Source organism: Mus caroli, unplaced genomic scaffold (assembly GCF_978045245.1).
Source record: "Mus caroli unplaced genomic scaffold, Mus_caroli_1 scaffold_13, whole genome shotgun sequence".
NCBI lineage: Eukaryota > Metazoa > Chordata > Mammalia > Rodentia > Muridae > Mus > Mus caroli.
The window spans coordinates 48,151,754-48,168,893 of NW_028227268.1; the positions used below are offsets into that span (position 1 = coordinate 48,151,754).

General features: G+C 50.0%; 1 protein-coding gene across 5 annotated transcripts in view; it reads left to right on the forward strand.

Moving 5' to 3' along the window:
• Rap1gap2 (RAP1 GTPase activating protein 2) overlaps positions 1-17,140 on the forward strand; it is a 214,730-nt gene that overhangs the window by 69,317 nt on the left and 128,273 nt on the right. For 2 of the 5 annotated variants that reach the window (XR_003838023.2, XM_029483715.2), the window contains exon 1: positions 603-958. The exons of the other annotated variants lie outside the window; for them this stretch is intronic. Coding sequence is in view for 1 of the 2 variants with exons in the window: in XM_029483715.2 (XP_029339575.1) it covers positions 852-958 (107 nt within the window). In the remaining variant the exon portion in view is untranslated. Of the gene's footprint in view, positions 1-602; positions 959-17,140 lie in introns of those variants that run through there. 5 annotated transcript variants of the gene reach the window in all.

Genomic DNA, 17,140 nt, shown 5'->3' on the forward strand with positions numbered 1-17,140 from the left:
GCCTTGGCGCTGGCCACTCGAAAAGGCGGTTTATCTGGGACGGAGGGAAGGTGGTGGTGGACGCGCGTTTCTTCTCCGAGTGTGTTTTTCTCCTCTGCTATAAAGCCGGTGACAGCATCAGAGAAGTATCCCGGCGGGCTGGCATGAGAGCTTGTCAGCTTGGGAGGGAGCCTGAGACTGCCAGCGGGGTCCGGGGCCCGGGCGCGGGGACAGGGATCCAGACACCGGGCACAGGGGAGAAAAGGCCGGGAACAGCGCGCTCAGAGCAGAGTGCGAATCGGATCGTCGAAGCCCCGCAGCGCCCGGCGCGATCCAGTCGCTTTCTTTAGTTCGCTATCCGATACCTTGCTCTTCCCTGGTTCTGACGCCTGAGCTCACTAAGGTCGAGCTGCCTGCGCCCCCTTGGGTCAGGTCCCCTGCTCTCCCGAGTTCTCTGGCCGAGTTCCCTAAGGTTGCTTCGCGGGTCGGGTCGCCTGTACTCCTTAGGGTCTCAGCCTGCTGGGGGAGTCAGCAGCCCCAGAGCGGGAGGCGGGGCCGGGGCGGGGCCGGGGCGGGCGGTGCGTCGGAGCGGGAGGCCGGGAGCCGCTGGCCCGCTGCGCCCAGAGCGAGCCTCGGAAATGCCCGCGCTGGGGGAGCGGACACCGGCCGCCCCGCGGGCCCCAGGGAGAAGCTGAAGGTCGTCAGGAAGTGAGCGCCCAGTCACCTGACCCTCGGGCGCACCTAGGCGGGGCGGGGCCCATGCGAGGCGGGCAGCAGGGGCCGGGGCGCGGGCAGCGCGGAGCGCGCGGAGCTGGGGCGGCGGGGACGCGCGGCGGGCGAGGGCGCGGCTGGGCACCGCCGGCGGCCTCGCCATGTCCCAGCCGGCCGGGAGGATGCATTGCCGAAAGGCGGGGATCCGAGCCGCCGTGGTGCTCATCGGACTCCTGCACAAATCTCGAAAACAGAATAAAGAGAAAAGGTAAAGCTGGCTGCGCCGGATCCCCTGTCCTCGTTCGCGGTGAATTCCTGTTGTCTTTCGGGTGGACTTTTTCCTTTTGGCTCCTTGTTGGATATGAAAAAAGCCTGGCTGGCTCTGACGGGACACTAGAGGAGTCGGAGGGGCCCCAGACCTGACATTTACGGATCCTGGTACCCATCCCGAAGCCTGCAGAGCGAAGAGACTTGCGCTACTGTCCCTGGCTCAGCCCAAGCTTCTCTGTAACTTGGCTGAGCCCGCGAGCTGCCTTTCTGGCTCCGCGTGCTCTGTTCTTGGGTGCCGGCAAGGACCAAGTTTGGAGGTGCCTCAGCCCCCGCCTCCCCGCCGTATCTGTTTTTGGGTGTTCCCCTCTTTGACTCTTTTCTTGAGATTGTTCGATCTTCAGTTTGCTACTGGGCGTTGAAGATTGTTTTCTAGGCTATTTCAGGGACACCCTGGACATCTGCGTGTGTGTGGGGGGTGCGGGGGGGGGAGGACTTATGGAATTGATGGTGGCGGTGGGGATGCTGAGGCAGCTGCCTGGGCTCCAGCCTCCAGATGCAGATTTGACAACCATTAGACCCCGGGGCTGCTCTTGTAGGTTATGGCCATAACCTACCATTTCTGCTAAGGTCCTAGCGACTGAGGATATTGAAACCCACTGCCTGACTTATAGGAGTCCTGCTTGAGGAGTTTTGGGGTGGGTATTCTTGCACTTCCTCATAGCCCCCCAAGGGCATTACAGTCACAGATGACGCCTGGGTGGTGACTGAGTCTGAGAGTGCTGGGCATCGAGGAAGAGGGCTTTTAAGAATATGGTCTAGGTCATGTCTGGTCCTTCTTGTTCCCATTTCCCCAAAATGTGGATTAATGAGATGTTTCCCACAGCAGCGGCTGAGAAGCCAGGGAAATGATTAAGATGGTTGAGTATGAAATAACATTGAGTCACTTGGTAAGAAAGTTCTTTCCAGTTCTCTCCCCATCCTCATGATTCCTTCAAAGGAAAAGCCTCTGCATGGTGGCAGTCTGGCCTCAACACCTTTAACTCTTGCTTATGTTCCTTTTGTAACCCAGGGCTGGCTGGGCTGGCTCAGGCTCTTTAAGTGTGGGAGAGAGGATCTGTCCCGAGGGGAGGTCATTTTGTTTTGAGGAGTCCTTCCTAGTTAGCATTAGTGGGACTCATCTTTCCATTTGTGGCAATAATGTAAGGCATTACTTAACGGTAGCCAGTCCCCAGAATGCATCTGTTCAATCGAAATGGTTGTAATTAAAAAAAAAAAAACACTAAGTGTTGAGGCTGGAGAGATGGCTCAGTGGTTAAAAGCACATCCTGTTCTTCCTCAGAACCCTAGTTCAGTTCCCAGCACCCATGTGTGGGGAGGGCGAGGGATGGGGGTTGTCTCTCAGATGCCTATAAGTCTAGCTCCAGGGGATCTGAAACCTTCTGACCTCTCAGGGCACCTTCATTCACATGTGCAACCCCCTAGCATAGACACATATATAAAAATAAAATAGAAACTTAAAAAAAAAAAAAACGTAAGTGGCACTGAACGTGGCAGAGATCCTTCAGGTGTACCGAGGGTGTCTGATTTTGAGAACACCAGTGTCCACTAGAAAGGCTGCCAGGAGAACCAGGAACCCAGTGCTCTGGGTTTGGGACCCTTTGCCCTTGAGCCTGGATTCCTTTCCTCTTTCCACACACTCTGTAGAGGAGGCACCAATGGACCAACCAACCCCCTGGCACTAGAAGGATGGATGAGTGGCTAGTCTTAGGACCTGCCCTGGGGAAAGAAAAGGAAAATGTGTTCCATAAAAATGCAAATTTAGCTGGACTTGATGGCCAAGGCCAGTGATGCCACCTTACTCAAGAGGCTGAGACTGGAGGATTACAGGTTTAAGGCCTATCTGGGCTTCAGAGTGAATTCAGGACAAGCCTGGGAAACTTTGTAAACCTTTGTCTCAAAAAAAAAAAAATGAGGGAAGGTTGGGAATATGGCTTAGTAGTAGAACACTTTCCTAATGTGAGTAGAGCCATAGGAGGTTCCATCCTGAGTATGAGTTCAGGAAGTGGAAGGCAGATGCATCCAACCAGCTCCTGACCAAAGACAGAATGTGTGGTGGGGTAGAAAGCCCCGTGTACAACACAGAGCTTTGAGCCTTGCCTCACCTATTGGCAGTGGTATAGGTTTCAGTTCTTAGGGTATCACATTCTGAATGTACACAAAGGGCTTGCTTAGTGCTACAGTGTGGTGAAGATATAGCCGAAAAGTCTCCAGTGCTCTTGAGGATGAAGGGGGTGTGGCTTGAATGGCTCCCATTTCTCACTAGCCCTGTGCCCTTGATGACAAAGGAAAGATGTCTGGTGGTGACAACCTTACCAGTAGTGGTCAAGGCATAGCGTGTACAGGCAGAGGAGGCAGAGAGATGGGCATAGGTTGGGGGTCTACAATGAGGTAGCAGCAGACTTGGGGGGTGTCTGTTGGGGAGAGGTCTGCTGGGGTAAGGATGCCTCATGGTGATGCCCTTTCTCGATGCTCTCAGCTGTTGATTGCCAGCCAGGCAGGCAGTAGTAGCCTTCCTTCACCCTTGGCTTCATCTGGTGCTTCTGCTGTTATAGCCCGATGCCTCTAGCCACACACTTGCCCTCTTCACAGAGGAGATTGGCTTTATCTTAGTGTGAAGTGGCTTTTGTTTTCTTCTCTTGCTTTACTCTGGAGGCTTTGTGTCTTTAAGTGTCTGGAATCAGTGTGGTGCACACTATTGACCCTCGCTCTGTGGGTGCCCACTGGCCATAGGGAGTCTAGGGGCTGGTGGCAGCTGCTGGCTCTTGCTAAGCCTTCCCCAAACTACATGCTGGGTGTTAAATTCGCATTTCCTCTCATCATGGGGTCAGCTCAAACTCAGGCCCCTCCCCATCCTTCCGGAAGGCTTGATCCATCCATCGATCCTCCCAGCACCTAATTGACAGGCATATGCAGAGAAGACTCTGGACTCTTTGCCTTCAGGACTGAAATGGTCACGTGTAGCTGGTACTGATGTTCTGGTGGTCCTTGCCATCTCCTTTCTGTGCTGCTTGGAGGTAGTATACACTAAAGTGCTAACGGATGTGCCAGAGAGAATGGTCTTGGGATAGGTGTCTTATGGGCCAGAGGTCAGGAGATTCTTCCAGGAGCTCTCCTAAGAGATGTGCTCAAAGCTCCAACCTCAATTTACCCATTTTAGAAATGTGCATGGATTCATCAGTCTTAAAAATTATTTTGCTTACTTATTGTGTGTGTGTGTATGTGTGTGCCTTGGAGAAGATATAGAGTTCAGAGGACAGCTTGCTGGGGTCAGTTTTGTCCTTCTACCATGTGGGCTTTGGGGATTGAACTCTGGCCCTCAATCTTGCTGGCAGAGGCATTTATCCTCTGAGCTATGGCTCCAGCCTGTCTCATCAGTCTTAGCAGACGTCTTCCAGAGTTTGGAACAGCCTGGAGGGTCTGTCTCCTTTTGACTATCTGCACGGTTTCTGGCATAGGGGAGCTGGCCAAGTCAGTGCTGGGTTTGAGGGGAGCATGGATCTGACATATTCTCTGACACTGTAGCTTGAAATCACAGTGTAAGAAATTCCTTCAACATCTGTTGATGGAGAAAGAAGAGCCTGCTTTCTTTTACACCAGTAGATGGGGGTGAGGCCCGGAGCACCTCTTTTGTAGGATGTAAGGGTTATGGGAAGCTGGGCCTTTTCACACAGGCCTGCAACCCCAGCTATTTAGGAAGCCAAGGCAGAAGAATCAAAAGTTCAAAACTTGCCTGGGCTACAGAGTGAGTTCAAGACCAGTCTGGACAATTTAGGCAGACCCTGTTTCAAAGCCGAGTGAACTGAGGCCTGAAGATGCAGTTCAGTGGTGGAGCACGTGCTTAGCATGTGTGTGAGTGTGGGGGACACACAGACCCCAGGCTGGGAATTGAACTCACATCCTCTGTATGTGCTTTGAACCACTGGGCCATCTTCCCAGCCCAACAGTATAATTCTATCATCTATCGAGTCAGTATTCTAATTTCTCCAGCCTCATAAAAGGTTTTCTGAGTCGAGATTCAGACAATCAGGTGAGACGGATGTACTTCTCAAATCTACATTTTCTTTCGAATTCTTTTTATTTTTATTACAATTTATTTATTGAAGGAACGAGCCTTCTCTGCCTCCTTTGTCTCCGCCACCACAGGGGCTTGCCTGCACTAAGCAGGTGCTTTACCATAGAACCGTAACCTTCGCTTGGCTTGTTTGTGACATTTCCCACAGTGAGGGCTTTGTGGTCGGTAATCCTGGTGTTGTTTGCTGAGCTCTCCCACCTGACGTGTTATCGGTGAGTTATCATACAGATCTAGGCTACAGGCTCTGTCTGGGTTCAGTTTGGTGAACCCTGAGGCGCTTGCCTGACTGAACTGCTGGAGGTATCTGCTATCTATTTTGGTGAGCTAGCAGCTATGGGTTCCTGAGCTTTGGACCTGGTGTCCAGGAGGAGACTTGATTTGGACACAGCCCTGTGAGGAACTGGCTGATGTAAGGTCTGATCCTGTGAGGTGTCCAGGAGCCTGGGCCTCCCAGCCCCAGTGTTCCCGAGCTGGAAGAGGTACAGGGCAGGAAGCTCTCTGCTTCCCAGCCCTGAAGACATGGAAGCTTGTTCTTGTCCTGGGAGGCGGCTGGGGCCTTCTGCTTCTGGAGGGCCAGTCTCCTGCTTCTTTACATCTGATGTTTGGATGCCACCTGCTTGGTTAGCTGTTCTTGTTTCAAAGAACAAAGCTCTCCTCTTAACCAATTTCCCGTGATTAGTTTCTCTGAGTGCTTGAGAGTCAGACCCTTGGAGTCTAATGGACAGAACCCAAGGCAGAAATGAATTGATTCGATTTCTCTTGAGCTACTGTTTAGTTTTGAGATGGAGTCTCACGCTGTCGCCCAGGGTGGTTTGAACTCGCAACCCTCCTGCCTCAGGCTCTTGAATATTGATATTAAGTGTGTGCACCACCACCACAAGCTTGGGAGCAATTCGTTTTCTGTCCCATTTTGTGTCCTTGCTTCTAGCTCATATCTGGGAGTTTGAAAGAGTCACGGAAAATCAAGCCTTTCACCCATAGTGAAAAGCTCTGTGTCCCCATGGTTTTTCACTGGATCTCAGAGGAAAGCCAACAGCAGCCTTACCTCCTCCCACCATGTCCCATGATCCTTTTTCTGCTGCAGAGTCCTTCATTCTGTCCCTGGAACTTACCAGCATGTTCTTGCCCCAGGCCCTTTGCACCTGCTGTTCGTGACTTAATTGACTGTTACTTTCTCCACTGTACTCCCGAACCATCTCCCGCCACAGCTCCCAGGGCCAGGTAGTCTAAGCCTTCACTTCAGTTGCTCTTGCTTTGCTATGATTTGCTTATTTTGTCATGCTTATGTGAAATGATACCAACTCCATGCAATGAAAGTTGTATTGGTGGTTACTTTCTCCAGGATGTGAATGGAGACCAGTGGCTTTGCCAATGTCACACCTGAATCTCCATTGTCTGGAACAGGAGATGTTCAGTGGAATACTTGTTGAATGAGTGGAGAGGGATGCTTAAGAGGCAATTGTCTCCCCAAGTAAAATGTGCTCATAGCCTGGGTTTCCAACAGCCTGTCGATCGTGCAGTGCCATTCTGAGGCGGGCTTCAAGGTACCCTCTTCTCATCTGAGGCCATTCTGTGAGATCTCAAGGAGAAAGGCAAAGAATGGCTCATTTATCTTCTCGTAGTTCTTCTGGTTCCTTTCCTGCCTGTGTATCATGTTGGGACCTATAGGCGTGAGAAACTGGGATCAGCCCTGACCGTCCCTAGGGCTGGGCAGGGCACTTGGGCTGTCCTTGGCCCTGGATTCTGAGAGCTCCCATCCCCAAGCTGCTTCATGAGAGGCGAAGGCAGATTCTCTTCATTATGGCAGAGAGGCCAGTGGGCGTCTGAATTAGTGAACAATTGCTATTAGCTAATATAGCTTTCTCTCTAAACACAGTTTTATGTCTTTGGAGTCTGCATGGCGCACAGATGGCTCCCTACCATGGTGTTGCCAAATAGAGGGCTTGCCAGGCCTGCTCGGTTCAACCAACGAAAGTCACTTCTGTGCCCACCAGAGCTGCCCAAGGGCCCAGGAAGAGCATAAGTCATTTTCAGATGAGGCCTCCCTCCAACCACAGCCCCGCCCCCTGCCAACCAAGGTTCTTGTCTACCCAATCCATAAAAAAGCAACTGAGGTAGGCAAGATGTTTTCAGGTGGACAAATGCTTTTTATTTTAATAGCTATTTTGAAAAATGAATTCTGGCAAGCTACGCTGGTTTTCCATGCGTGGAAGTTACATAACATTTTTAAAAAAGCAAATTTGTTTAAGTCAAAAATTGCAAGTCAATTTAAAGAAAAGTGTTAAGGGAGTCATTGTCAGGTGGTATTAGGATTTGGGGAAAATTGGGGAGGTGGTGTGAAAATGTCTGAGATTTGGGGAGTTTCTTATAGACGAAAATGGACCACAAAACACCAGTGTCCCAGGACTGCTGAGGGCAGATGAGGGCACACAGGCATGCATGCAGGCAAAACACTCATACACATAAAATAAAGATAAATAGATCTCAAAAACAAAAACAAAAACACAAAAAAGAGCCAGGAGACCTGATCTGTGACTTAGCATGAACTCTAGCAGATGACAGCTCCACAAACAGGAGTGATTCTCTGCCATCCATTCCATACCCCCGGCGCCCACCGCAGTGTGCGCTGCAAGGTTCGCTAAGGACCCTAGGAGCCACTTTTTGACCTCTGCCTCAAGGTACAAGTTCCTAGGTGGCAGGGATGGCTCTTCCAGCACAGTGAAAGACAGGGACCCCTGCAGCCACTCCCACTCTGCTCTGGGACTCCCATCTGTTGATGAACCAGCATGCCCTCCTGGAACTGGATCCTGTGCAATGGCAGGAAAAGAGACAAGGGAGGGAGACTCTCACCAAAAGGCCTGACCCTTCTTCCTACAGAGCTAACCCCAAGGCTCCACAGAACCAGCTATTTCAGAGCACTCATGAGGCCAGTGTGTCTCCGGAGAGGTGCCCAGCTCCTGGAGGGTTCCAGGCAGGACTTGGCTAAGGCACCAGCCTTCATGAAACAGTGTGTTCACAGCTGATAAGCTTAAAAGCAAGTGACATTTTTTAAAGCACCCTTGCTCCAAGGGCAGTGAATAATCACAGCACTGGCTCCAGGTTCTCACTATGTCTGGAAGAAGAGAAGGTCAAACCAAGTTCACTCGGCCCTAGAAACCAGTCTTTGTTCCCTCACACCATCCTCTTGAGAGAAGACCCAGGGCTCCCATTCACACACCCCAATGTTAAGCTGAGCACAGTGGCACACAACTGTAGTTCCAGTCCTTGGGGGACAGAGTTGAAAGATCATGAGTTCAGGCTAGCCTGGGGCTATATGCAAGTTCCAAGGAAAGCCTCGGGTACAAATAAAGACCATGCTTTTAGGGAGAAAAAAAATCTGTTTTATCTGGGTGGTGTCTACACAGGTCAGTGTGCATGTAGAGCTCTTGCGCTCTCTCCTTAAGAAGTGCACCCTTATCCTGTGCACAACACTTCCATGCATCAGTAACAGAAGCCACAGCCCTCATAGAGAGCTTATATCCAGCCAGGCACTGCAAAGTGCTTATCTTAGGTTCTGAATGAACCCTTGCTGTGGCTTGAATCTTCAAATGCCCCTGGGGACTAGAGATGGCTCACAACCACCCACAACTCCAGTTCCGGGAGACCTGACACTATCTCCTGACCTCCACAGGCACCAGGCACACATGTTACACACATGCATACATGTGAGCAAAACACACACATACATAAAGTAAAAGTAAATAAATCTTCTTAAACGTCCGGGGTGTTAAGGCTTGCGTGTTTATTAAGGGTTCGATTAAGCCCATCTGACGGGCTCCTGAGGGGTTACTGGAACAAGAGAACTCTGACATCACGGACGGGTCAGTCTGCTGACCTACTACTGGTAGCTGAATGGACCTAGGGGGTGGGGCGTAGTGAGAGGACATAGGCAACCGAAGGCATGCCTTTGGGAAGGGTACCTTGTCCCTGACCCTTCTTCTTTATCTGTCTGCTTCCCACTACGGAGACAAGGTGAACAACTGTACTCCTACCTCGTCATCCCTCCCCACGACACCCTCTCTGCCAGGATGCTCCGCCCCTTCACAGGTTCTGGACAATGGCGGTGGCTGACCACTGGCTCACACCTGAAATTGGGAATTAAAATACACCTTTTATCCTTTATGCTGTTTCTCTCAGGCACAGCAACAAAAACTGACTGAGGTGGTTACATCAGGAGCACAGCTACACAGAGTGTGGGGATGGACCCTTGCAGTCTCAGGATTGGGAGGTGAAGATATCAGATCATAGTTTCCAGGCTATACAGCAAGACCCCATTCTCAAAGCAAATGACAACAAGAGATACTACACAGCCTCTCGATTACATTGGCTATAACTCAATCAGGGGCCCTGAGTTTAGTCCCTATCCATCCCACTGCAAACCAAAATAGAAAAGAAAAAAATAAAACTAGCAGAATTCATAAAGATGTACACATAAGCTCAGGGACTAACAAATAGAAAGCTACAAAATGTGTTGGATTAGGGCTGGCGAAGGTGACTCAGTGGATAAAGCCCTTATTCTGCAAGCATGAAGGCCAGAGTTCAGATCCGCAGGACCCATGTCAAAGCTGGGCAGCCACAGCATCGCAGTCCCAGCACTTGGGAAGCAAAGACTTGGGACTTCCCAGCCAAGCTGGTAAGTTAGCCTAGCAGCAATTGGTGAGCTACTTGGCTCAGCAAGAGACCTATCTGTCTCAGTAAAGGAGAAAGTAATGAAGAAGACAGGCCCACACATGCACAGGTGTACACAAACACACACGTACACATATACACATAAGATAAATAATTTTTAATGAATTTAATGAAAACGAGGGCCAGAGAAAAGGCTCATCAGGTAGAGGTGTGTGCCACCAAGAGTGATGAGCTTCCTTGTATACTGAGACGTTCCATGGTGGAAGGAGTTAACCAACTCCCCAGAGCTGACCTCTGACCTCTACGTGAACACCATGGCATGCGCATTAAGAGCATACAAATACACACAAAGACGTACATGGAGAAATAAATAATAGAGTCTTTGTAGCATGCCTGGTGCCACAGAAGTGAGAGGAGGGCATTGGATGTCCCCAGAGTTGATGTCATAGATGTTTGTTAGTTGCTACTTGGGTGCTGGAGATCAAACTCGGGGCCTCTAAAAGAGAAGCCTGACAACTGAGCCATTTTTCTGCCACTTTCTTTTTTTTCTTGAGACATGGTCTCATTGTGTAGCTTTCCAGGCTCACCTGGAACTTGCTATGTAGACCAGGCTAGCCTTGAAGTCATGGAGCTTTTCCTGTCTTTATTTTTTTCCCCTTAAGTTTATATTTTAAGATTGTAGATTCTGTGTTATAACTGTTTTTCAGCCTTCCCCGGAGAAACCAGTAGCTCTGGCAAAATTACTGGGGCTCTCCCTAAAATGCTGGCCACCTGTTCGCTGACCCTCTCTACATGTCTACACCTGCCCACAGTGTTATCTGCCTCAGCCTTGATGCACGGGATGTGAGAGGTTTGAGGTCTGGAGTGAGGAGCTGTCAGGGTACGCCCAGCCTTGCCTCTACCTTGGCTCCGCTGGCTTGGGATAGGTGCATTGTGATCATTGGTTCAAGGAGCCCTGCCGCTGAGCTGGGCTCCCTGTAGGAGCTGGCGGAAACGGTGCTGTGGACCTGCCTTTGATATCCCTCTTCCCTTGCCCCTGGAATGACCCTCACAGAAAGGGACAGAAATTATGTATTACATAAGCTTAAGACAATATAGAAAGGGGGTGAGGTCAGAGCATGGGTGGAGACTCATTCTGGGTATGCGCTGGGCTGGGGGCATGCATGATGCCTCACTTTGGGTATGTACTAGGTGAGGAGCATGCCTGTAGTACCACCCTGGGCATGGACTGGGCAGGGAAGGAACATGCATGGAGCGCTAGTCTGGGAGTCCAGATGGAGTCTACTTTGGCCTCACTCTGAGATGCTGCCTGGGCCTCACTTAATTTTATTTCTTGTAATGTCAATTATTTTCATTCAGTCTGTTTTTCATAGTGTCTCCTGTCACCCAGCTTGTGTAACAGCTCTGGGACAATCCGATGCCCAATTCCATCTCTTTCCCCCTCCTACTCAGTATATGGTGACCCTGGTCAAAGTACTTAGCTAGTTGTGCTTGCTTTTCAGTACTCAGGAAAGGGATTGTAGGGAAGGTGTCTAGTCTCGGAACAAAACTCCAAACATAAAACCTGTGGCACCTGAGCACGTTCCACACACACAGGTATACACACACTTATGCATACACACACTCATGCACACATTCATGTACACATACACGTGCACACACTCATACACACCCTCATGCCCACATGCATGTACACACATATGCACAAACTCATGCACACACACATGTTCACATACTCATGCATACACACACTCATGCACACACACATGTGCACATACTCATGCATACACACATGTGCACATACTCATGCATACACATACTCATGCACACACACATGTGCACATACTCATGCATACACACACTCATGCACACATGCATGCACACACACATACACACACTCATGCACACACATGTATGGGAGGGACAGGACAGGTGTCTGGAGCACTTGGGCTCCTTCTGAATTCTTGGTCTAAGCTGAGGGGTGAAGGAGCATCACGCTGGGGAAGAGTGTATCTGTCATATTAGGCCTCAGAAAAGCTAAAGGGCATCCTGGCTGCCTGGCAGCTGTCCTCACTAATTAGACAGGAATTGCAGGGCCTGGCTGCAGCCACGGTTACCCACATGCTCTGTATTTTAATAGGACACATATTTTAATAAAATATTTAACCCAAGATGCAAAAGTAGAAACTACAAAGGTAACAAAAGCACGCTATCTGAAAAGTAGACCCGAGCATGTTCTGGGCAAGGCTTCTGAGTGCGACATCAAACAAAAGCAAACCATGGTAGCCAAGAAAGTCTCCCAGGGGCATGGCCATGTGGAGGCTGGACACAGGCTGTGGGGGAGGGATGGGAACAGAGGCACCTGGGTCCACATCACTGCCCCTCTGTACCTCACTTCTGGAAAGTGCTTTAGCCTGCACTGTGCCACCAGTCCTGTTCCCGCTCTTAAATACAAATGTAAGTTGCAGCCATTTGTGGAAGTAGGTATGTTCTAAATATCCAACTCCTGTGTTCTCCTCTGTTGGTGTATATGGGGTGCAGGTGTGTGCTAGGGACCATGTGACAGGGTCAGGGTGACAAGACCCTCTTCTTGACTCAAGCAAGAGAAACCTGATAGGTCAGGGGAGGAACCAAGGCAAAAAAGTGTGGGTTCTGAAGTGGTATTTGAGAGATCAGAAGTCAGGGGTAACCCTCATGAAAGACATCACGCAGTTGTTGGCTAGATGGCCCATGATTGGACAGGATTTTCATCAGGAAAGAGAGGTGGAGAACTGCTTTCTAGCTAGAGATCACTAACAAAGGAATGGAGGCGGGAAAGGCACGGGGTCACCTCGAGCTGGGTTGACTGTAGTGTGGATTTCACCTGGGCAGTGGTGGAAATGAGGTTGTCAGGGTGGCCTGAGGGCAGTGCCAGAGGCTGGTTTTGAATGTCAGGGAAAGAAGGCCAGGTTAGGCAGTGGAAGGCTTGCCCTGTCCACCTCCCCCAGCCTCCAGTCTTTGTCACATCCCAGAGCAGGATCAGCTGTGTGGCACCTAAAACTCTGTTCTGTACTGTGTGTCCCACTGCAGTCTTATTAAGCAGAGGCCAGATAGTTTGTGCCTTAGAGGAATGGCAGGGGGTTCACCCCAAATAACCCTGCTTCTAGTTGTTTTTATTTGTTTGGACTTTTGGGATAGGGTCACACTCTACAGCTTAGTTTGACCTCATGCTTGTGCAATCCTGCTTTAGACTCCCTAGTGCTGGGATGATAGGTGTGAGCCACCATACCCAATTCTGATTGGTAATTTATCTGAAGTAATCAGCGACAATGGGGCCCGGGAGACCATTCAGGGGTTAAGAGTTCTTGCTACTCTTGCTGAACACTTGGGTTTGGTTACCAGCATCCACATGGCACCTCACGGTCTGTAACTCCAGTTCCAGAGGATCCAACACCCTCTCTGGCTCCTTGGGTACTGGGCGTACACGTGGTGCACATCCACCCATCCAGGCGGGGGAAAAAAAAAAGAAATCCCCACCTTTGATCTTTGGCTAGGGGGATAGGCTGCATCTGGTTTCAGGAGTCAGGGTTTTGTGGCCATTTCTGGTTCTGGGAGAGGAGTTGCTTGGCTGAGAACAAGGGAAGGGTGGCCTGAGGAAGTTGTGCTGTCGGCAGTGGGCAGGTAGAAACCCCAGCCGTGGCTGTTTCCTGGCTGGCTGGGTTAGTTGGTCTTGATATGGCTGGATGCTCGTCTGCTGAGCCAGATTCAGGGTGCCATGGCTGTGCTGGGTGAGGCTTTTTCTGGTAGGTCCAGCAGCTGGGGTCTCTGGTCTCTGGTCTCTGGCAGTATGTTCCCTTCTGGGACTCCTTTTCTTGAGCCTGTCTTGAGTGGTGAACCTGTCAGACCTTGCCCAAGAGAACAGGTTAGCCCTGCGTTGAACCCTCAGCTCTAGGACTGGGCGATGCTTCCTATCCTCTTCTGCTAATTCATCATGGGACCCAGTTATCCATCACTCAGGAAAGCCAGCATCTCTTGGGTTCAGTCTGTTTGCAGTTCTTCTAGCCCCTGGCTGAGAGCACTTTTGTTCACAGGACTCTGGCTGTGAGAGTGGAGTTGCTTCTGTGTGATTCACTCCCCTGCTGGAGGACCAGGCCCTGCAGTAGTTTCAGAGTCTGAGAGGTAGAGACCCTTGGATAGCAAAAAACAACTGCAGAAGGGCAGAGGGGCAGCCTGAAACCTCACAGAAAACCCAGGGAGGCCATAGATATGTAATAATCCCGAATGTCTACAGCGTTCAGGCCGTAGCCCTCAGTTTTCCTTGCTGAGAGATGGGGATAAGACTAATGGGTCCTTTCTACTTGTTCCTGAGTGGGATTACTGCTGCAATCAGAAGTTTTATTCTGCAAGTCTACTCTATGGATGTAAGAATTAATCTAGTTACTAGTTAGAACAGCCCTGTGCGGAGGCAACACAAGTGTCCTCTAACAATGGATGGATGGGCAGAATGTAGTAGATCCATACAGTGGAGTACTATTCAGCTACAAATGGAATGGAATCATCTCACGACAGGGAGGAAATCAAGACATTATGGTAAGTGAAATGGGCCAAACACAAAGAGACAGGTCCTTGGGGTTCCATTCTGCCTTACTTTGTTCTAGTTGCTGTTACAAGCTATCAGAAACCTGATGGTTTAAGCCACAGACATTTATTTCTTTACCATCCAGGGGCTAAGAATTGCATAGTCCAGGCTCTGACTGATGCAGCACCCGGTGAAGGCTGCTTCCTGTCCCGTGGTGCCTCCACCACCTCCTCCTCCTTTTCAAAAAAGATTTTGTGTGTATGTGTGTTTTGCCTGTTTGTTTATCTGTTCCATATGCATGCCTAGCAGCTGTGGAAGCCAGAAGAGGGTGTCACATCCCCTGGAACTGGAGTTACAGATAGCTCTGAGCCATGTGGGCACTGGGGGTCAGATTCAACCTCTTGACAAGAGCAGCAAGTGCTCGTAATGGTTGAGTTGTCTTACCAGTCCTGACAGCCATGTTTTTACTATGTCTTCACAGAGGAAGATACAGGGGAGTTTGGTGAGACCTCCTTTATAAGGGAATAAACCCCACTCACGATAGTCCTGCCCTACCAACCTGATCACCTCCTAAGACTATCACTTCATGGGGGAGGTAGGAAGTAGCCCTGCATAATGGATTTTGGGAGTACCTAGCCATTTAGTCTGTGGCATACTCTTCAGATGCTGGGCCTATGCAAACTTAGAGCCAGAAAGTAGGATATAGATTTCCTGGGGAGCCTTTGTTTTGTGAATTATTATTTGTTTTGTGGATATAGAGTTTTTAGTTGGGGTGATGGAAAGTTCTAGGCAACGGTTTTTAATCACAATTGTTTGAAATAGTGAAAACAAAGAATCCAAATAGACTCTGTCCAGACCGTCCATGTGGAAGGCAAAATGAGAGGGTGTCTGATTCTAGCTGAAGATGTGCTGGGCACAGGCGCCTTAGCCTAGCCTCTGAGCACTGAGGTATGTTTAGAGTCCATGAGCTTTGGGGACCTCAGGCAAGCCAAAGTCTTCTTAAACATTCCATATGGAGAAGTTAAAGGTCCTTAGTGACCCCACCCCTCACAAAGGGGCCCAAGACTTCCTCAGCTTGAGTCTCACCTTACCCATCAGGAGGGTGAGACTCAAGCTGAGGAAGTCTTGGGCCTCTTTGTTCTCCAGACACTCCCCTCTGCTGGGTTCACAGACAGTGCTGGGTGGGACTCTGCTGTTTCCAGAGGCAGCATGGGGCCTGAGAGGAGTGTGGAGGGAAAAGTCTGGACCATTCCAGTGAAGGCTTGGATTCAGTGACATAGTAGATGTGACTTTCCAGCCCATCCTTTGAGAGGCAGCATCTGCTCAAGTGCGGATGGCCTGAGCAGCCTGCAGTCTGGGCTTTGGGGCTGATTTGACCCCTGCAGGGCTTGGAGCCTTTCTCTCAATCCATTCTGGGCTGCTTCCTACCAACCTGAGGTTATTGTTATTATTTTTAACTGTAATATATTTTAAAACCCATGTTCCTTGCAGAAAATTTAGAAAAAGCCGAAAAGTTGCAGAGAATAAAATATCATAGGTAACCCCAGCTTGGGACCGAGACTCGGGGCGACCACTGTTCATCCATACTGTGTCCTCTTTTCCTGTCTGTTCATCATCCAGACTCCACAGAGTCACATCTGCATCTTTACGCATTTCTCCAATTATAACCAAATTGGGATTCTCCTTTCTGTACAGTGCACTCTAATCAGGCCTCTTGAGAGCCAGAAAGCCTCGTTAGCCAAACAGAGCAGGTTGTCGGCAGGCATTCCCATGTGTGCAAGGACCTCAGTCAGGAACAGCTGGCTCCAGGGCCATCTGCATTGTCCCTCTCTGTCTCTTGACTTAGTGTCTGTCTGTGGATTGGCTTTATCCTCCTGGGTCATCTGTCTCTGTGATGTTAGGTTCACCGTTGTAGTTCACTATGGACAAGAAGTTTTAGCTTCTTGACCTCCAGAGAGGAATGAAAGCTGCTTTTCAACAGCTCAATTGAGGCAAATTCTAAGGAGGGGATTGGGATTGGATACCAGTCTATGTTTATTTCTAAGCCAGCATGGGGAGGGTGCTTATTCTGGGAGCCAGAGCGTAGACCGTGTAGTGTAAGAGCCCTTTCAGTGGGACTGAGGGGATGGCTCAACAGCTTGGGGACCTGAGTTCAGTTCTCAGAACTGGCATAAAAAGCCAGTCATGGTGGTGGGTGTGGGTGATCTCAGCGCTGTGTAGTAGGGGCAGGAGCGTCCCTGGGCTCACTGGTCAGCCACCCTAGCCTAACTGATGAGCTGCAGCCCAGTGAGGGACTCTGTCTCAGAGGAGGTTGACAGCTCTTGAGGATGATAGCTGAGGCTGCCCTCTGACCTCTCCCTGCGTGTGTACTGCGCATGCACACACACACACACACACACACACACACACACACACACACACACACCAGAAGGTGAAAACGCATATTTTTTTGACCCAGTGAATCCCCTTTGGCAGTTTCTCAGACGTCGGAGTGTCATACCAGCTCATTGACTGGTATTTTCTGAGAATTATTTGAAGTAGCAGAATACTGAAAGCAGCCAGATGCCTGTGCAGAGGGAACTGATCTCATTGGTCATTTTGCATGCATGCCGCAGACTGTCTCCTGCACTTGAAGAATGGAGAAGCAGTTTGGGTGATGATCTCATGGTTCCCCAAAAACTTCACATAATGAAAGCGAGGTGCAGAATAGAATGTAGCAGATGCATGCCTTTGTATGAAAAAAAAATTGGGGAAACAAGACTTTGTGTTTGTGCTGGCTTGTACAGTTGGCCCTCTCCATCCTCCGGGTCTGTCCGCATGGG